General features: G+C 32.5%; 1 protein-coding gene across 2 annotated transcripts; it reads left to right on the forward strand.

The window, feature by feature from the left end:
* The first annotated feature begins 4,601 nt into the window (after nucleotides 1-4,601).
* On the forward strand, nucleotides 4,602-21,488 carry LOC129236263 (solute carrier family 25 member 45). Of its 2 annotated transcripts, none has more exons than XM_054870539.1 (6): nucleotides 4,602-5,350; nucleotides 20,073-20,185; nucleotides 20,259-20,499; nucleotides 20,576-20,690; nucleotides 20,762-21,035; nucleotides 21,122-21,488. In XM_054870539.1, exons 1-6 carry the CDS (start codon nucleotides 5,317-5,319, stop codon nucleotides 21,254-21,256), a joined length of 912 nt encoding a protein of 303 aa, XP_054726514.1. In that variant the 5' UTR covers nucleotides 4,602-5,316; the 3' UTR covers nucleotides 21,257-21,488. The 2 variants fall into 2 exon arrangements, with proteins under 2 accessions (XP_054726514.1, XP_054726512.1); XM_054870537.1 differs by lacking the exon at nucleotides 4,602-5,350 and adding an exon at nucleotides 17,009-17,220.
* Nucleotides 21,489-22,332: the final 844 nt, after the last annotated feature.

The raw sequence follows: 22,332 nt of genomic DNA on the forward strand, positions 1-22,332 counted from the left end.
GTACAGCGAGTCTTTCATCTTAAAACGCTACTAATTTGACAACTAATCCAATATTGTGCGCTAATACCTAAACTGTGCAGCCTTTAGGTCAACAGTTGTTCATTCTACATACATACTATCTACTATATATGTAGCTGGCAATGAAATTAAATCGCCTAGCCAAATGTTGCAACAACACTCATGTGCTTTTAACAAAATATTCGTTCCAATTCATGCCGTTCTGTAGGTTTCAAAACTTAATATGCCCTGTATGGCATTGTGTAGTCTCGATAGTTTGTATTTTTTTCGTTCCATTTATTTTGGTATGGAATTATTTGAAAAATGCTTTTTCGCCGGTTTCTGTGGAGAGTAGTGCATTGCTTGTGAGTGGACTCGCATGCGTAAACTTTAGATCTTTTTAGCAATTTATTGAAGAAATGTTTCCATCAAAATATTAAACTATTAATTACGCATAGGAAAATATCTAACATCGCCAATAAAAGCCCCAATTCGCCGCATGGGAACACCAAATAAGTATGTAAATAGGAACAATTTCATGAAATGAAAAAAAACGGCATTAAAACACACACTTATACATACATACATGCATTTAGGAAAAAAATTAATAAGGTTTGTTGTTATTTCGAAACTAAAGTATACTACTTTTGAAAGGTTCAACACTACTAAATCAAGCACATAAAATATTCATATTATGATAAGGATATGTTGTGGAGCCGCCGATATTTTATGTGACCGATTCCAGTTGCAACCGACTGCTAGAAATTACAATATAAAATTATCCATAAATGCAAAAAAATGAAACTTACATAGTCTATTTAACAAGTATGATGAAACTACAAAAACAAAAAACATGAACTAAAAAAATAATAATCATACATAAGTGCACACAGAAATTAGCGCAAACAGTGGACGACTGAAGGTGTGTGTATGAGTGCGAGTGGAATAAATTTGGTAAGACCTAATGTGTTGACAAGAAAAAAGAAAAATAAGGAAAGCAAAATTAAGCTGAATGTCGAAAATGATTAATAAATGGAAAAAGTAATACTACTACACATTCATACATTTTCGTACATACTCACCAGCACCTTTGAATGCATCAAATAAATATGTACATAATAGAGTGTACGTGCCAAAGGTGGCATATTTTATATGTAAACTATATTTCCCATACAATTTGCTGACTTTTCTTCTGTAACAAAATTTATTTGAAAATAAGTGCTACAAATTTGTAAAAAAAAGCAACCATAAAGAAATATTCGTTATTTTCATATTTATATGTAATAATTCTATATTGCCATCGATCTAATGTATCTACTAAAGGAGTTTGAATTCCATCATTATTAATTTCATTTTGAAAAATTTTATCACTGTAAGTAAATTAAAATACACAAATACTATTACAATCAAAAGCTTTTCATTAAACATTTTTTGAAGCAACGAAAATATTTATGACTAAACATTTTATTTTGTTTACAGAAACGCTGACAACAAACATGTAGAATATTATAATTTCCAAAACTTATGCGAAACACTTTTAACGATTCCAAATGTGAATTATGTGCGGAGCTTTGGCAAGACATTTTATTTGACTTAGGAAGTTTTTGAAATCTTTCAAATTTTTATAGACCATACCAAAATTTACGTGCGTGCTCATATTTAAATACAATACAAAATTTGAAGGGGACGTGGACTTTTATTACGATAAACTCTAAGGCACTTTACACTCTAAAACGCACACTCATAAATTGTTTTTTGGCGTATTGAAATTTTCCAGGCTACCTTTTTACATACTTGACTATATTTTGCGTAAATTAGGCGCATACTTTTCTGAAGTAAGTTTTCTGAAGCATGAAGAGTTTATATATTTACTGTTTTTAATTAATTCACTAACCGATTAATTTCTACGCTTCCTGCCTAAATACGTGCATTGGGAAGAGTTTAAGTTTAAACTCGTACTTTCCAACTAATTGTATAACTGCAAAGAACTAAAGATATTGTTCTGGTTTTCAACTAAAGAATGCCAAAGTATACAATAGAATATGTACATTCAAGTGTGTATATGAGGAGATCTACATACACAAATTACGCATGCAAAGAAAATATTATTTTTGAACAAATAGGTTTAGGCAAATTCAACGGGCAATAATTTAAAGCAGAGGCGGTAATCATTATAAGCGCACTCAAATAAGATGATTATTTTTGTGTTTTTCTTTTGTTTACACAATGGTAGCAATTGGTTTTTATTATTAAACCAAATATTTGTTCTTGCAAAGGTGTGTTGCAGTTTTTCTAGAAGATACATGATTCAAAAACAAAAACTTCTGCAAATAATTTTTTTATTTAAATTTTTATTTTTTAATTTAATTTAAAAATTTTTTAAATATAAGATCTTTATTCTTCTAACTTTATTGTTTTAAATTTTTATTTAGCCAGTGTGCTAATTAAGTTAGGGTTATATTGTATATATCTCCTATAAATAATAATACATTTTTATTTTATTTTTTAAATTTTTCTTGTTATTTAAAAATTTTTTTTTTTTTCTTTATGTTTTTACTATAATTTTTTTTTTTTACTATTATTATTTTTTACTCTTATTTTTCATTATTATTTATTTATTTTTAGTATTAGCAATACTTTACATTTCTTAATTTATTTAAATTATTATTTACTTAAATTATTTCTATTATTCCTAATGAATTCTACAAATTTTTGTTTAAATACTATATATTTTTTCTCGTTTTTTGTTTTCATTGGTAATGCATTGTACAATTTCAGGCCAATATAAAATATAGAATTTTGTGCTTTATTCTGTTTTTTAATTTTTTTTATGTATGTTTTTAATTTATTTTTTTTGTACTTTTTAATATACATATGTATATTTTTTTATTTTTTTTTATATATATTTTATTTCTTATAATTTTTTTATATATATATTTTTTAAATATATACATATATTTTGGTTTTTTATTTTTTTTTATATTTTTTTATATTTTTTTATTTTTTATTACTTTTTTGATATATATATTTTTTTAAATTTTTTTAAATATACAGTAGATTCTATTTTTATGCGGTATATACGTTCCGCAAGAAACAGCATAAAAAAGCTACCAGTTCTATAGTAAAACTATAGATACGTTTCAAAAGTGCTAAGAACCGCATTAATCTGAAATAATGTAATAAAATCGCATAAAAAAAGGATACTAGTCCCATATTATAACTATAGATACGTTCCATAGACCGCATGAATCCGAAATAATTAAATAAAATCGCATAAACAAAGAATTGTATTTTTGAAAATTATATCTTTATTTAAGAAACGTCAGAAACGAAAAATAAATTTATATCGTCAGAAATAGAATCAGACAATACCCGCATGTTGCGCATTCGTTTAGGATTTGCCGTAAAATCACTTTCGTCACTTGAGGAAATGTACACGTCTGATCTAGATGGTATGCAGGCGGTTCCATACTTGTAGGGTTAGCATTTCTGATGTAATATGTGATGAGTTTTTGCTTAGCTGGTTTAGAATCTTGTTTATACAATTCCCGATAGGTCGACATGCATTTTTTAATTTTTTTTTTAAAACCGCATAAAAACAGAATCTACTGTATACATATATTTTTGTTTTTTATTTTTCTTATATTTTTTTATTTTTTTTTTATATATTTTTTTACTTTTTTAATATATATATTTTTAAATTTTTTTTAATATATATATGTATATTGTATATTTTATATTTTTTTTTAGTTTTTTTTGTTTATTTTTTAATTTTTTTTTTATTTTTTTATATATTTTTAAAATTTTTTTATTGGATACGAATGGGTTTGGATTACCTACCAGACCAGTTCTTCACGGCGTATATTAACTGTTCCACTATACAAAAATACGTACCCTCTACTTGCTTGCTGATTTAATACCCATTTTTCTATAAAGTATAAGAATGCATGTATGCTCTTAATAATTGAAAATTTTTCAATAGAATAAATAAAATATCTGAGAAAAAAATTTGAATTTCTTTCGATTTTTTTTTTTAATTTATTTATTTTTGTTCGTACAATCTCGCATCCTCAAACTTATAAAAGTATGCACCTGCCATTATAAAGGCAAATGTAGCCAAACTATTGATATTACTTATATTCAGAAAAAAGAGAATTGGAAATAAAAATAAAAATATGGCTTCACAAAGAAAATTAATCACCATCGTTGAGCACAAATAAGAAAAAATGGCTTAACGAATTTAAAATTATGTGAAAGAAGTAAATATTTAAATTATTATTTAGCTTTAGTTTTTTATAATTTGTTGCTAATAATTGCCGCTTTTGCTAAAATCGCGAATCAAATCAAAATAAACGAACTTTGGCAATATATGTACATAAAATGTGCATATGTCTCTTTACAGTTGTTAGAACTATTTTAGCCATTTTAAAAGGAAAAATTTGTTTAATTTTTTGCATTTTTTCTTTGTCAAACAAAACACTTCCTAGCAATTTAAACCAGAAAATTATGCACTTATTTTATAAAATATTGTATTTAATTTTCACAAATAAAATTCTAGTTTTACTATATGTATGTATATCTTTATGAATACACTAACTTTCTCAATTGGTATGAATTTAATTATCCAATTGATTTTTAGACTTACTACTAGGATACAAACGTTCTTTCAGTTCGCAGTGCCTATTTGGTCTGCTACAACCTACAAACATTTATTTAGCTTCTTAGCCATACACACATGCACTCATGTGTCTGTATGAGTGTGTATACTTGTAATGCTACGATTTTTTGCTCGCTTCTGCATACGTCGTTGTTGAGAGGAGAAAAGTCATTTAACGACAGTTTTACTGTTTATATTACCGTTCGCCTCAAATCGTTGGTTCAAGTTATTGGAAACGCATTAGCAATTGAATTGAAGTAAAAGCCCCAATAGTAATTGTAAATAAATAAGATTACCCCTAAAAGAACCAAACACACACACCACACACACATATATATATATATATATGTATGTAACTACATTTATTTACACACATATTTCTCACTCACAACTTGGATAAAGTAAAAAATAAAATAGAATAAATAAAATATAAAACAGCAGCAGAACAGACCACAATAAAAACAAGTGTAGCATAAATTTACATATATACATACATACAATAAAAGTTTAGAGTTTTAGTGCAAAACAAACAAAAAGAAAATGTGAATCACTTACGGAAATGTGAAGTAAATGTAATAGTAAAAGAAGAAAATTAAAAAAATTAAAACTAATTTAAAAAGAGGTTAAATTTTGTGACTATAGACGATTTTAATAGCGAAGAGATGGGAAATTACAATCTCATTGATTCATATAAAGGTAATTCAATTTACTATTTAGGGATTTAATAATTTTCTTCTTCAATTTTTCTGAGTTCAACGTTCCATGAACGCAAATTTGTTTAGAAATTATCACATGTGAGTACCAACAATAGTTATACGTACATACATACATACAAATAGCTCTAGCTCCCCTCAAAACCTGACCGCCTTAACCCGTGTAAATTATTATTTTTAATTTTTATTTTTTTCATAACGAGATCATTGTCGACCCTGTCCGGTACACACTCTTTATTTGTGTAAAACGTTGATATAATCATAAATCCCTTATTTGCTGGCATAAAATATTCGCAGACAGTTTTCCATATAGTCGAAAAGAAGCAAAACTCTCCCCTTAGTGTTAAAAAATAGTAATAATAGCTTAGAGAACAGCTAACGCAAATTTTTGTAAGCAAAAATAATAATGTAACTTTAAGGCATTTAAGAAGAGGAAAATAAATAGTATATGTTTGTTGGGTGAAAAACAAAAATTGCAAAAATAAGTAAAATAAAATAAAATTACACGTAGACATTTGCAAAAATGTTATAAATAAAAATACCAAACCAACTATGATATGTAGTGAATGCATGAAACATGTGAAAAAGTTGGGGAAATGCGGAAATGATGGAATGATTGAAATCCAATACAAATACATATGTATGTAGTTATCAGAAATGAAGTTATAAATAAGAATAAAACGCTTAATCATTCGATATAAATACTAAATAAATGAAGGAAAAGAAAGAAAATAAAAATAAAACACACCCTCACACACACACGTATGCATAGGTAATCCCTACAGTACACTCTCCCAAGTAACGAATATAGAAATGTCAAAACAAAAACAAAAAAAGAGTCGGAGAGTTATTTGTAAAAGGTATATGAGCGAAATAGTTATAACAACTAAGTAAATATATACAATACAGATATATATATGTATATACTATATACTTATATATAAATGAAAATATAAATAAAAACATATACATATGAAATAATTAAAAAAAAAGAAAAGATTTAGTATATGAACCGAAAACTTAAAAAAATACCGTAAATCACACAAAGCAAAACTATAATAAAGCATAACGTACATTCATACATACATACATGCATACATATATACATATATATTATAATATATATAAAGTGAAACTATTGATTTCTGCATTAAATCTTTTGTTTATTATATATTTTGTTGATGTACATCTACACATACCTACTACTAAAATTTATTATAAAGTTAGAAATATATACAAATATATGTATGTAGTATACAATTATGGTAAACATGCTATGTATAACAAACAACTGTGTGAGATATTTAAGTTGGTCTAAAAGTGATCGATCGATATAAGATTATACGAGAGTACTTGTTCGATAAGGCAGATGAAATATAGTGTCCAAATCAATTTTTGGCCTATTATTAAATGTAAAAAATTGTTCATTTATGGCTTTGAAGTTTCCAGTTTTTATCGATAATATTGGCATAATAAAACTTCAAAAAGTACTGGTTATTTTTCAACAGTTGGTTTTTATATTCAGCAACACAAAGTAAACAAAAATGATGCATCGTTCCATCGACAGTGGTGCATCTGCCGAATTTGTTTACGAACAAGTAGGACTGTCACTTACGCCAGTAACATTTAATAATTTTTACTACTATTTTCTTCCTATTCGAAACAATTTCCAAGAGGAGAAATAAACTAGGCGTGTTAGGCGGAACCGGTCGACCCTTCAGCAGCATTCCCATGACAGCCGATTCTATGTTCCCGGAATGACTCGGGTTTTTCCCGACCAAGGGATGCCGCCCCAGTAAACTAGCCCTGTCTAGTGTACTGTACCCCGTACCCCGCACGCCGGACTTCAGCTGCTTGCTTTTAATATTTCTTTTGTGAAACTCTTACATTAAGCGCGTTCATTAGGGATATACAGTACATATTCCAAAAACAAAATATAAAGTATTGGTTTTTAAGTGCTGGTGGTTCCAAAAAAGAAAAAATAGGCATGAATCAAGCGTGGTGTGTACAGTCGCTGTCTGTCGACAACAATGCTCGACAAAATTGGTCTGTAATGGCGAATATTTTTCACATAGAGTGCGACCCTGATATAAGAAAACAAACAATTTTTTTGTGCAAATCCGCAAATTGCTAGAGTATTCCAATTACCAAATACCTGTCTGTCTATTATTACGGCAGCTTGTACGCACTGTACTCGCCTGCCCGTTATCACAGCATCTCTTCTTAAACTTATGAATCTCCAAAACGCCCAGTAGGCGCGAACGCCATACCCCACAATGACAAAAATTTTCAAACATTTAAAAAAATTTATTCACACAGAAATGCTCCATAGGGATCAAATTTTGAGCTTGAAAATGAGGCTGTCCATAGAGAAATTTTTATTCTAACACCCAAGCCGTTATTAAAATCTTCTAAGTAGAGAAACATTAACTCAAGAGACTCTACATATAAAATTTCGAATGGCTAAATGTGCGTGTTTGGCGGCCGCCGTAGCCGAATGGGTTGGTGCGTGATTACCATTCGGAATTCACAGAGAGGTCGTTGGTTCGAATCTCGGTGAAAGCAAAATTAATAAAAACATTTTTCTAATAGCGGTCGCCCCTCGGCAGGCAACGTCAAACCTCAGAGTGTATTTCTGCCATGAAAAAGCTCCTCATAAAAATATCTGCCGTTCGGAGTCGTCTTGAAACTGTAGGTCCCTCCATTTGTGGAACAACATCAAGACGCACACCACAAATAGGAGGAGGAGCTCGGCCAAACACCTAACAGAAGTGTACGCGCCAATTATTTATTTATTTTTTTTTTAAATGTGCGTGTTTTTAATTTGTAATTGTAAAAATTTTTGATGATTTGGATAACAGATATTTCTATAACGTGGACCAATCCACCATGTTATAGGGTGTAGTTTGAATATAAAAAATAAGCAAATAATGGTTAAATCGAATTTTCTGCAGACCTCGTTATATGCAAAATTTCAAGATATAGAAATGTAACAAAACTATCGACTTAACGAAATACTCGTTTATACCCTTCTAATTTGTTTTATCGAGGTTACACTGCAGTGCATACATTTAAGTTATTTTAAAAGATTATTTTATATTTCCTCAAGATTTATCTTTTATCATAGGAAGAGGATAAAACAATCCCCCCTCAAACCTACTCATCTAACACCCCTCTCCCTTTGGACCCAACCCGTCGAAACAGTATGTTTCCTGGGTCTACCTTTAGATGAGCTAGACGAAGACGACCGGTGATATACCCTACACTGACGGGGCTTCTATTAATGTTTATTAACAACAACTACAGGATAAAACAATAGGTTTGATTTTGAATATTTAATTTGCGTGGAGCCACTCGTCTAGTGACCAGTGACAGAGCAAAATGTATATTTTTAAGCTGAATATTTTTGTGAGTTTTCCCGTAGCACTGTAACTTTGTGGTTATCAAACATTGAAAGCAAGTTAAGCAAGATCTATAAATCGACATTTTCACACTTCTTTCGTATTGCAGTATATTTTTTGTTCGGAGCAAAATTTTGAGTGTTGGTCAAACTTTTCCAAATAAAAACGAGAGAAAGAAAAATTATTCAAAATAAAATATAATATTGCCCAGAGTCCATTCACTAATATGATGAATTCTTTCTTCTGTTTCGACTTGACTTGAGCAAAATTTCAAAAAAAAAAAAAAAATAGTTGTAATAGTTAGTGCCGCTTGTATGGAGCCCGTTTCTCCAGAAGCCCCTTGCGATGATCATCACAAGTCCTTGGAGATTCATCTAAAATAAATTGGACTGGAGAAATTAGTTATATTAATAGATAATCTTGTGCCTGATCGAAGCTTTTTTTTCAAAGGAAATATTTTTCAGATTTTCGAGAAAAAACCGAGTTGTTAAAAAAAAATGAAAATTAAAAAAAGCAGTATACATTTTATTGAAATCTACCAAGCGGTTTTTAACTTACAGTGATCACCAGTGAAAAAAACATAGTTTTGAGAAAAACGCATTTAAAGTTTTGCTATCGATTGCGGAGCGCCCGAGCGTCCTTTGTTAATTGTTGAATAACTCGAGAAGTATTTGTCGGATTATCTTCAAATTTTCACACGATATTTTTAAGATATATACTTTAAGAAAAATTTTGAAAATTCTGACTACCCCTAACCCCGTAAACAACATAAAATAAGAACTTGTGTCGTTCCGACGGCAGTCGGTTCTACGTTACTGGAACGACCCAGATATATTTATATACGGATAAGGAATTTCCCACAATAACAACAAGAACTAACTTGATGTTTCTGCATATTTATGTAAAAACAATTTTTTTTATTATTTTTTATAGTTTTGCGTTGCGTTAAGTTTGTTGTCGCTGTAGCCGAATGCGTTTGTGCGTGTCTACCAATCGTTAGGGCCCGCGTTCAAAGCTCTCTAATGGCATGAAACACCAAATGATAGAATAAGTGATTTCTAATTGCAATCGTCCCTCGGCAGGCAATTTTTTGCACATACACATGGTGGCGCAAAATTAATCATCCAAATTTGTTTTTGAATAACTTTTTTACCGAATAAAAAAATATATTTTGAGTGATTGAAATCTTTATTTTGACCTTTACGCGCTCCATTGCTTGTCTGATTGTATACTGCAACTGTCGTTGAGGTTGAACATTTTATTGGAAGATGCCCAATATTATCATAATTCCGTGTTGTAAATTTCCAAAAAACAACTTTGGCACATTATGATATACATACAAAGTTTATGTGTTGAATGGAAAAAATTATGAGTCTTGAGGAAAAGTTAGTTTCTTACATAACTGGTGCTTTAAAGTACAGAGAATTAATTGGAAATGAATTTACGTGATACGCTAAAAATACAGCGCATATTCCGGCAGACGACTGTTAAGGAGTTACATACAGTTAGAAGGCCGAAAAACGGAAATTTCCCAGAATTTTTTCTGAGAAAACTTTTAAATTTATTGATCTAAAAATTTGTACACATATTATGTTATCTTTTAACTATATTTTAAGACTTAGTATTAGTAAAAATATTTATTTGGAAAGGAGTTACAGCTAATCTCCGGGAGCTCCTCTGAGAAACGACGTTTTGCGGTGACCACTATATCTCTGAACTGGATCCTCTGAAATCAAAAAAACCAAACATATTTCGTTAAAGTAATGTTAAATCTAGTAATTAATCGAAGGCATAAGCAAAATAAATTGTTTTGACAAAATGGCGGTTTCTCAAAAAACAAAAAAATCGATTTTCGACCAAAATTTCGACCTTAAATTGTTTATAAAAAAAAAATATATTTATCGGTGAGAAAAATCTTCGGTTAATTACTAATTGCAGCGGCCGCCGTAGCCGAATGGATTGATGCGTGACTACCATTCGGAATTCACAGAGAGAACGTAGGTTCGAATCTCGGTGAAACACCAAAATTAAGAAAAAAACATTTTTCTAATAGCGGTCGCCCCTCGGCAGGCAATGGCAAACCTCCGGGTGTATTTCTGCCAAGAAAAAGCTCCTCATACAAATATCTGCCGTTCGGAGTCGGCTTGAAACTGTAGGTCCATCCATTTGTGGAACAACATCAAGACGCACACCACAAATAGGAGGAGGAGCTCGGCCAAACACCCAAGAAGGGTGTACGCGCCAATTATATGTATATATATAATTACTAAAAAATATATTTAAGAAGCTCGTGTTAAAATTTGAGACTAATCGGTTTAGCCGTTTTCGAGTAATGTTGGTCACCGACTTTGAAAACACCATTTTGAGAAAAACGCGTTTAAAGTTTGTAAATCACTTTTCAAGCACTCAAACGCCCTTTCAAATTTGCATGTAACTTCGAAAATATTCACCGGAACGATACTAAATTTTCTGTGTGTTTTCTTAAATATATGTACATACATTAAGAAAAAATATAAAAAAAAATCGATTTTTTGAAAATTCTAACTGTATATAACCCCTTAAGGCCATTGCCGTTTATTCTTTATTTGTTTGAAAATTCTGTGTTTCAGTCTGTAAGCAAATATTGCTAACTTTAAATATAAATAAAGAAGTATTCTATTGTATTCTGTTCTACTGCAGCTGTATAGCTCACATCGGCGCTCTTTGCAAAAATTATAAGCTTTTAGATATGGTGATTAATTTTGTGCCACCTTGTATTTCTTCTACGACGGGTACATTTCTTGCACTGGAAACTTGTTGTATAGTGTAATCTTTTGAAAAACCTCATAAAATCTGGTGTTTAATCTAAAATTGAAGAAGTTTTTTATTTTAGCCTTCGATGAACGCTATAAATTTATAAAATTTTTTATTTTATTTTTTTTTTTTATTTTTAAAAGCTTTCATGATAAAAAAATTATTAGTAAACTCAAGCAAACGCAGCGCTAGCAACAGAGGCTTTCGGCTGGCTGGTGATGTGTGTTGGATCAGATATGACAGAGTAGGTGTCCTTTAGAAAAAAGTAAATTTTTTTTTATGTTATCTTCAGTGGCATCTTTTAAAAGTTGAAGAGGGTCTTATTACAGCGCATTAAATGGGAAACAGTAGAAACGATGTTGACTCGTATCCGCCTCGAAAATCATCTATCGAAGTATTTATTGCCTGATGCTGAACATTTAAGAACTAGCAATGAAGAAAAAATCAGCAGATTTTGCGCTTTATCATGTTTATATACCAACAAAAATTTTGAAACCTCAAAGCCCAAGAAATATCAAAGCGGTGTCTTAGGCCAACCGAGCGATCATGGTGGAAAATTCCATACATATTTTTATATTCATTTCTTAGTTTGTTAATAACAAAAATTCGTAAATTAAATTTTCCAACTTTCTGCTTCTTTATTGAATTTTCTTTCTCAATTTTTCGTCCTTTTATTTTCTTAGACGAGTACCATGAAATACATATGTACACATATACATACCTACATATGTACACATTTTTTGCTCACCAGCACTCGCACACACACAATTGCATACACCTTTTCATCTTTTAGAAGCTCATATGTATGTAGTGTAGAGAGTCGACTAGGAGGGTCATCTTCGATCATTAGGAAATTACATGCTTACATACCATACGTAGGTGGTGACGCAAAACTACATAAATAAATGGCACAATGCGGAAAAGGGGCGCAGTTACCTTTTTCCTTGGTTCCGCTAAAGAGGATATATACTTATGTATTTAGAATTTTTTGTTGTACATGTTTGTATGTAGTTGTATGTAGTTTTATATGTAAATGTGTTTTTACTAAAATAAAAGAAGGAAAAATTTAAAATAAAAACATAGAACAATTTTCTTTTGCTATGATTTTGAAATAATAAAAATATGCATAGATACACTAAAAAGTAAAAACAAAAAAAAAAACAAAATAATAATGATATAAATATATATATACACACGAACGAAAAAAATAAATAAATAATAAAGAGTTGATGTAGCAAAGACGAAAATTGCAAAACAAAAACAAAACAAAAACAAAAAAATTAAATTAAATAAAAACAAAAAATACAGAGCAAGAGTCTAATTTAAAGTATATTCGTAATGTTACGTTAAAGTAAGAATTATAAACATTTACGCAAACAATTATAACAAATAATAATTGATATACAATTCTAGAAGGAATGCAAAACAAAAGTATATATATATATACATATATATATATATATATATAAATAAAGATAATTATCCGATTAGTACTAAAAACAGAAATCGGAGAAATCAGGAAAAACGAGATATCTTCGAGCAATGGAAGATGAAAAATGAATGAATGAATATTGTAAACAATTGGCCTATGGGGCCCGGCAACAACAAACGAGTTAAAATTATCGAAGGTAGGTGCCCTGAAACATGAAAGTGGGAATCACAGCAATGGCTGGTTGCAAATGTTTTTGCTGAAAGCAAAACTTATCATATAAGAGAAAATCAATCAACAATAAATATAAAAATTATTAAAAAAACTACGCAACTTTTTCTTAAATTGTTTTTGAAATTGTACAAATAAAAACTATCCACTATCCCCTCGGCAGGCAATGGCAAACTACCGAGTCTACTTCGGCCATGAAAAAGCCTCGCTTAAAAAGTTATTTGCCGTTCAGGGTCGGCATATACATATGTACATCACTGTAGGCCCCTCCTTTTGTGGAACAACATCAAGTCGCACGGCACAAATAGGAGGAGGAGCTTGACCCAACACCCAAAAAGCGTGTAAGCATGTATATACGAATATATGTAATGTATTTTTCCATCCAATCAACAATGCTCTGAAAATAAATACTCACAATGTATGAGAGTGAGAATGTATGTAAAAGCCAAAAGCAATAACAAAATACATGTAAATTTTGATTTTATTACGGTGGAAAAAATTTCAGAAAAATTTGCTGAAAATACTCTAAGCAACGCTTACAAATTAAACTCTATTTTTTTTTAAGGGAAACTTCTTAGGCGTCGATGGACGAGCGAGAATGGAGAGTAAAATTTCAAGGCCATGCAACGTTTTGGGTATTTTCGTTCCGTGAGAGAGCAAAAAGATATAACGTAGAGGAAAAGGAGAGAGAGAGCTATACCTTATTTCTAGTGAGAAATAACACTGCTTACTTTTTGGCGTTATTTTTCCGTGTCTACTGTTTGGGGCGTTTTGGTCCCAATTTTTTTGGTGCCTACTTTTTGGCGCTAAGTTCCGTTTCCTGGCTAGTGCTTATGCGTACTATAAAGTAGTTGTTGTAAACATTCTCCAAACATATACGGGGAATGCTGCTGGAGTGACAGTCCTTGGCCGGATATACACAAATCCGGGTCGCTTCGGCAGCGTGCCTAGAGCCGACTGTCGCGGAAACGTACTACGTACTTTCACTATAAAGTGCTATCCATTCCGGCGTCGGATTTATTGGTATTGCCTTGCGGTAATTTGTGTCGTTGCTGCGGTCCTGGAATCGCTGCGTTTGTGCGGGTGATAAACGCTCGGAGTAGTGCGCATTGTTGCTACGGTTTGTGTCCGGCGTTTACTTACACCGGTCGACCCTTCTCCGCTCTTTGTAAATTTTGTCTATTTGTATTCTCTGCAAATGTTGTGAATTTATTTAGATATACGTTCTTTCTCTCATTCTCTCTCGGGTCTCTCTCTCTTTCTCTCATTCTCTCTGGGGTCTCTCTCTCTTTCTGCCTTGAAATTTTCATTTCTGTTATGTGTTCGGCGTTCATGCAATGCTTTAAATACGCATTTAGCACATCCAAACATTGCTTTCACGAAATGTGTTCATGGTGCCACATTTCCTAATGTGCATTTACTCACATTCAGAATCATATCTTTGTTCTTATTGTGAAATACTAAAATTTTTCAATGCACACTTTCAGGCGGGAGGCTTTCAAAACAATACAATTACATAACATTCTGAGTCATATGTGCTGTGCAGAAGAATGCTTGTGCTTTATACATTTTATGATATGACTTAATATTTACTTATTCAAAATTTTTATCTAAATAATTGTTCAATTGTTAACATGCAGAGACAATTATTTGACAGATTTAGTTTCCATCAAATCAAGTCAATCATTTATCGTGTAGTGAATACTTGTAGGCGATTCATACAGGGTGACATGGATTTTACATATACAACAATTTTGTGGGATATTGTCAATTTCTCTGCTATTCTTCCGCAAAGGGAAAAAGGGAGCGGGGAGAAATATAAATACTCTCACTTTGACACCGATCAGCTGAAGAAAAACTATGATTATTGTATAGATTCACCTTAGAATACTTTGAAACGTATGAAACTACGATGAAGATTAGCCTGGTGTCGATTTCAGGACCACTCTTGTGAATAAGACCTACCTCGCTTATCCAAATTCCAATTACGGAGAACGTCTCGATTAGCAACTTCGTTTTAACAACTTTTCGCCACCGTTTTTGAATAGTTGACCCAGCATAAAAGCGAGTGGAAAGACGGTGTCAAACAGTTCAGGATGAACTGCTGTCATAACAACAACAACGGCATCAACGCCTCAAAATATTAGAATGCGTTCTTCGATTGAAAATCGTTGTTGTTGTTGTTATAGCAGCATAAACATACCAATACATGTACGGGGAATGCGGCTGGAGTGACAGTTCTTGGCTAGTTATAAATCTGGGTCGTTCCGGTAACGAAAAACCAGCTATCGTGGGAATTATTCAAAATTGTCATTGGCATCACTAATCCTGTTGAACGTGGTCCTTCAACATCTCAGATATTTCCTGCTACCTGATTTCTATGTTAGGCTTGGTAGAAATTGCGAGCCGCAGTTCGACACTTAAAGGTATTTGTACCTACTAACACATGCATGTTTTTCCGACTTATATTTGTTTGTACGATTTCTCACGCGCCTCCCCTTCACGCATTAACACTTAAAAAGCTGCCCTTACCGCAACTACCTGCAAGTTGGCCTCTACACAGCGTATTTCGCTGCAGTTGTGAAAGCAATTCTCACAGCACTACGACGGCTGATATATTTAACAACCTTTTAGGCTGCTAAGAGTATAAGAAATGATTTTCAAATGAAATTTAGTTGCTCATGTACATACATTTATATGTATGTACATATAATCATATAATACTGAATTTCAACGCATCTCTGTGGCATTTGAATAGATCAACAGAAAGTCAATCTGCTCACGGTTCTTTGTTGTTTATTAGCCGCGGGTATTGTTATTTATATATTTCCATAATTTAAGTATGTTCTAGGCGTCTGACTTGGAACTATACAAAGTATGTCAGGTAGCAATGATATTCGTTTTCAGTACATAGAATCGGGGCTGAATGGGGAAAAATTACTGTTTAACTGTCAAGCCTGCGTACTGAATGTCGAATGCGTATCCGAATCTCATTGCTACCTGGTACATTTTAGGTTTGTTCATGTAAAAAATTATCCAGTAACTTGCCAGTAACTAAATTTCCGAAAATTCGCTCTCAAAGACAAAAATATAAAAAAGTGCATGGACGCGAAACCATTAAAAAAATTGCGGGAAAAAATCACAAAAAGTAAACAATTTTGAAGCAAATTAAATGCAAAGTATCGAGCTTAGCATCATTTAATTTTGTCCACAATAATTATTTTTACATAGCTATCAGCTGTTACTTGCAAACTCTTACAAGTAAAAATCTATCCAGTAAAAACTTACAATTTCCCCTCAAAATGAAATGTCATTTTGCTCTCCCACTTTCCCCTACTTTGCAAGGCGAACTGAATATCATTCTTGAACACCAACACTTGATATTGTCATTTGTAACAATCGTAATTACAAATTGTAGCAATTGTTACAAATAATTTGCGTTTTGCGTTTAATGCGACAGGACAAGCTTTCTAAAATCTTGAAATAGAATTTCGAGAATCAATTTGACACACATTTTGTGCTGCATGAGCAGCAGTTGCCAATATCACGTCATTTCCTAATGTTAAATCACTTAACTGAAAGTTCAATCGATCAGAAATCGTTCGGTGGGAGGACCAGGTGCATACATACATACATACATACATGCACAGGCATGTGTCAGTAGCGCACTAATTTAACTGGCAGAGCTTTTGAAAGTTTGAAAAATGCATGCATGCGCTCATTTATTTTTTATTTAGCACGTCTCTGCAATTACTCTTGATCATCTGGCAGTGCATAATTTATTTTGTAGCCCGCAGTTTTTCTGCGCAATAATTACATTACGATTAATTTTAGATAATATTATATTATTAATATTACTTTTAATGCATTAAAATAACCAGCATTTATGGAATAAAAATATAATATTTCCAGTGAAAAGAAGAGAAAAAAAAAACAAACACTTTATTGCATTAGCAAATACAATGAAATGGGACGATTTCGGTGCTGGCTGTATTGGCGGTGAGTAGAAAGCAAGTACCAGCTACGTCGTACTATTTTTTTATAACAGAAATTAAGTCCATATATTCAGATTTGTTTATTAAAATATTCGCCGCAAATCCGTCTAATATTTCTTTAAAAAGTGATGCAATATAATACATGCATCATCTGAAACAAAATATACACACACACTAATGCATATAGGCACATCTATAAAAACATTTATCTAATACACGAAAAGCGATCCGCTACATCCGCTACACGTGCTCGGCCGTCGTATTTTCAATATTCGTATTTGCCGCCTTCGCATTTGTTCAAGTTCATGTCTGGCGCCCCTGATCTTTTACAGTATTTTTGGCATGTGAAATAAAAACCTACTTTCACTGAGGCACACTTCTAATTGCGCTTTGTACATATGTATGTATGTATGTATGTATGTATGTATGTATGCATGTATGTATGTATGTATCACTACATATGTACATAAAAATTTGGTTATACAAAACATTCTCATATTTAGCATTTAGCTGCATCGCATAAACAAATGAATTTTTTGCCCTTTTTCTGAACAGGTGCTAAAATTCGACTTTTTCCTCAATTATGCACATCTGTAAAGAAAAACAGAGATAGCTAAAAATATAAAGGCATGAACTGTGTCCATTGCGCCATTTTATTTAGAACTGTTTATTATGAATTAATTGGGGATTTGATGTTAGTGTCGACTAAAAGGAAATAACAAAATTCCGTGTGCAGGTTTCCAGTTCTGAAAAAGCTTCTCCTAACCAGTATGGGGTTGTTACGGGTAGATTGAAATGGATTTTGTCTTATCTAATATATAATAAGGGTTGTGCGTGACTACTTTCGGAAGTGCGTAGGCTCGAATCTCCGCGCTTGAAACACCAAAATGGTAGAAAACGTTTTTTCTAATAGCGGCCAGCCCTCGGCAGGCAATGGAAAACCTCCGAGTGTATTTCTGACATGAAAAAACTCCTCGTAAAAAACATTTGCCGTTCGGAGTCAGCTTAAAATTATAGGTCCGTTCATTTGCCTTGGCTTAGCAAAATCTGGTGAAGTATTCTGTCGATACTATTAGATAAAGTTAGTAAGGGGAAAAGTTAGAGTGATTCGATTTGACTGTTTTGATGTTAATTGGATAATAAAAGCGTATAGTTCGAATTGAATCACATCGAAATAACAACGAAAACAAACATCAAAGACCAAACGCTGCGTTTGCTGACAAGAGACTTCCGAGGGTGCAGAGCGAAACGAATAAAATTTCGTTAAACCCTTTTAATTCTATTTGAATGAGAGGCATAAGTTGGATTCCAAATCAGAGGTGCATAAACGTGCTTAGAACGAGCTAGGGGTTCTACAAGGTGAAGTCCAAAATAAACAAGACGTAGCTAAAATAGAAACGACACGAGCTTTGTTCTGATAACTTCGAGTTTATTTATTCAAAATAGTCCCCTCTGGCCTCGATACACTATTTTGCGCGATCTAAAGGTTTTCGAAAGAGTGTTTCAGGTCATTGACTGGAATGTCCTTCAGGATGTCGGTACAAGCTTTGGACGCAAAACGTTTTCCTTTCATGGCCAAATGCAATTTTCCGAAAAGGTAGAAGTCAGAGGGAGCCATATCATACAAATACGGTGCGTGATTGATGGTTAAAATGCGATTTCTAGTCCAAAAATCAGTCACAAGAGTGGATCTATGAGGTGGTGCATTATCATGCAATAAACGCCAGCTTTCTCCTTCGCGGTATTCCGGGCGAATTCGACAAATGCGATGCAAGAAACGCTTCAAAACGACAAGAACGATGGCTCGTCTGGGGCCTTTCATCTGGCACTTTGACGCTTAGTCTCAGGTTCTCATCTTTTCTCGCCTCTTTAATGAGTCTTTCGAATGTGGAATTCTGAACAATTTTTGGTCCTCAGTTAACTTGTGCGGAATGAAACGTACACAGACCTTTCGTAAGCCCAAATGATCAGTTAAAATGCGACAAATCGATGTTTTCGAGATATTCAACTCCGATTCCATGAATTTTAACGATGATTTCGGTTCATTTTTGATAAATTTACGAACAATTTCGATGGAGTTTTCGGTGATTAATTCATGGAAAAAAGGCACATTTTTATGGTTTTTTTTTTTTGATGACACAGTTAAAATTTATTCGTCAAATCTTTTACTACATAAAACTATAGCATTTGAAGTATATTTTGTGAAATTTTCATCCAAAAATATTTAAAAATACGGCAATGGCAGAAATTATTCAGACGCATCTCAAAAAAAAGTAGTTTTGCGGTGCCCCTCATAACTCGGTGTTAAATCATCTGAAATCAAAAAACCAAAGTTATTTCGTTAGATAATCGTTTTCTCCGGGTAACGCCGAGAGGGTTTTTTGAAATTAAAAATTTTTCGATTTTTGGGAACATGTTAAAGTCAAAAACACGATTTTCGCGTAAAAAATCGGTGAATTAGTTAAAGTAAAAACAAAAGTATCAACATATTCGAAAAAAACTCTTCGGCGTTACCTTGTAAAACATCTACAGAAAAAGTGTTCAAAATTTCAAAAGGATCGCTGCAGTAGTTTCAAAATTATGAGGGGCACCGACTTTGAAAACGTAAGTTGTGGGAAAAACGCTTTAAAGTACAAATGGCGCGCGGTTGAGCCAGGTAGGTAGCAACACTTACATGGCTGTATCTTTGTAAGTTTTGCTCCGATTCATCTAAAATTTTCACAGAATATTCTTGAAAGGTTCTTCATTTAAAAAATCAAATTAAAAAAAAATGCAAAAAAAAAAAATTTAAAAACGTTACCCCCCCCTTAAACTTTTCATATTATAAAATAATAGCACTGGGTTTTTATCTTGCAGGGGCATGTGGAGTTCTTATCGGCCATCCTTTAGACACTGTGAAAACATGGCAACAAGCTTCAAACTCATCGGTGCCACGCGCTGTGAGTCAAATCTACAACCGAAATAATGGGGTAAGTTTTTAATTACTTACTTGGATGCACACAACTACACACAGAGGCTTATATTCAAATAAATTTTTTAAAGTTAAATGGCTTTTACAGAGGAATGCTATTTCCGTTTGTAACAACGGGTGCCATTAATTCAATTCTTTTTGGCATCTACGGCAATCATCTAAGACAACTGCGAAGAGTCTGTCACAGTGATTATCAACGTGAGCAGTTGGAGTATCAGAACATGTTCATTGCTGGATCCATAGCTGGTTTTGTGCAATCTTTCATCGCATGCCCCATTGAGCTGATTAAGGTGCGACTTCAGACTCATTGCTGTAAGTAATGGGCGGGAAAATTTATTTGCCCATTGAAATATTAGTCACAGTGTATTACACACATTCCTGCTCGTAGATTACAATGAATATATTTTTGGGCAACGGCGCACTCCTTGGGGTGTTTTCAAAAAAGTTATAAAAGTAGATGGAGTATCTGGATTATATAGAGGTTTACTACCTATGATGTGTCGGTAGGTACAATACTTGTTTCTTCTTTAGATGATGATGTATGATTCTGTTCTGATCGCTGTTTCTTTTCTAGCGATGTGTTTCCCTATGGTATTTATATGATGGTGTATCGTCAAACGGTTGACTTCTTGGAAAAAACACCCTTAGTGCAGAAACGTCGACACGAACGACTTAATAAAAATGAAAATTCGAATGTCGACTTTCTGGTAACCACATTGGCAGGAGCTTGGGCCGGCATTCTTTCCTGGGTGTGTGTTATACCTTTCGATGTTGTGAAGACTATCATGCAAGCAGAGAGTAAGAAACAATATCGCAATATAAAACATTGCTTGGTGAAAAATTTTAAAGTAAGTTTTTTAGATAATATTTGCGTAAGCTCCATGGAATATCTAATATTAATGTGCATTTGTATGTGTTATACTCGTGTGTTTAGCTCTATGGTTGGCGCCGTTTGTTCCGCGGCAGTTGGATGCTGGTGGTGCGGGCAATGCCAGTTAATGCAGCTACATTTTTGGGATACGAATATGCCTTGGAATGGTTTCACAAGCTAAACGACTCATATATATGAGGTTAAAGCCATTTTATAAACATTTTTTTACTGTTGGGAGCAAAACAAAAACAAACAAAAAAAATCGGAAAAAGTAAACAAAAATGTGAAATGTGAAATTAGAAAAAGCTAATTTGTATATTAAATATTTTATATTGAGAGTATGCGAAATTCCTAATTTAATTTTTATTTTTAGTAGTACTCATGACCTCAAATATTGAAGAATTGTAATACAATTTGTGATTACAAACTACAGGGGCATGCACTCGAATGTCCTTGATGCATGATTGCATTATAAAGGGTTTTTAATAAGAGGTGTTATTTTGATATTCAAAGAAAAATGCTATTGTATTTTTTAACAAACTTTTATTAGGACGGGTTGTATGTATGTATGTATGTATGTATGTATGTATGTATGTTTGTATGTATGTATGTCTGTATGTATGTATGTAACGGAATCTTTGAGCTTAATTTTCACTGGCTTCTAAACATCTGATCGACTTGAAATTTTGCACACCTATCAAGGATCGATGACAATGCAATAATTTGATAAAAATTTTCCATTATCCTTATTGGGATTGCCAGGATTAATACTTTCTTTTTTTACCTGTGGGCAAAAAGTAAGGTGAATTTGGTTGTAAAATGAAAAATAGTCATTTATTCTTGTAAATCAATTTCATCCCCTTCAAAATAATGCCCTCTCGATGAAATACACTTATGCCAACGAGTTTTCCAATCCCCGAAACATGCCAAATAGTCCATTTCCGGTAGTGGTCTCTTGAGTTTTGGGAATAGCCAGAAGTCACACGGAGCCAAATCAGGCGAATACGGTGGTTGCGGAACGATATGCGTGGAATTTTTGGCGAAATAGTCACGAAGAACGAGTGCAGTGTGAGACATGTGAGATAAATTTTCCATTATCCTTATTAGGATTGCCAGGATTAATATCTTATTTTTTTAACACACTTTTATTAGCTCGGGTTGTATGTATGAATGACTGTAACGGAATCTTTGAGCTTAATTTTCACTGGCTTCTAAAAATCTGATCGACTCGGAACACACAACATAGATGACTAGATGGGAAACTCTTTTTCTCG

Source organism: Anastrepha obliqua, chromosome 1 (genome assembly GCF_027943255.1).
Source record: "Anastrepha obliqua isolate idAnaObli1 chromosome 1, idAnaObli1_1.0, whole genome shotgun sequence".
Taxonomy (NCBI): Eukaryota; Metazoa; Arthropoda; class Insecta; order Diptera; family Tephritidae; genus Anastrepha; species Anastrepha obliqua.

Coding starts and splice junctions, on each gene's coding strand:
- LOC129236263 (XM_054870537.1), top strand. CDS start 17,184: ATGAAATGGGACGATTTCGGTGCTGGCTGTATTGGCG. Junction 17,221..20,072: donor CGGTGCTGGCTGTATTGGCG/GTGAGTAGAAAG, acceptor TTTATCTTGCAG/GGGCATGTGGAGTTCTTATC. Junction 20,186..20,258: donor TCTACAACCGAAATAATGGG/GTAAGTTTTTAA, acceptor AATTTTTTAAAG/TTAAATGGCTTTTACAGAGG.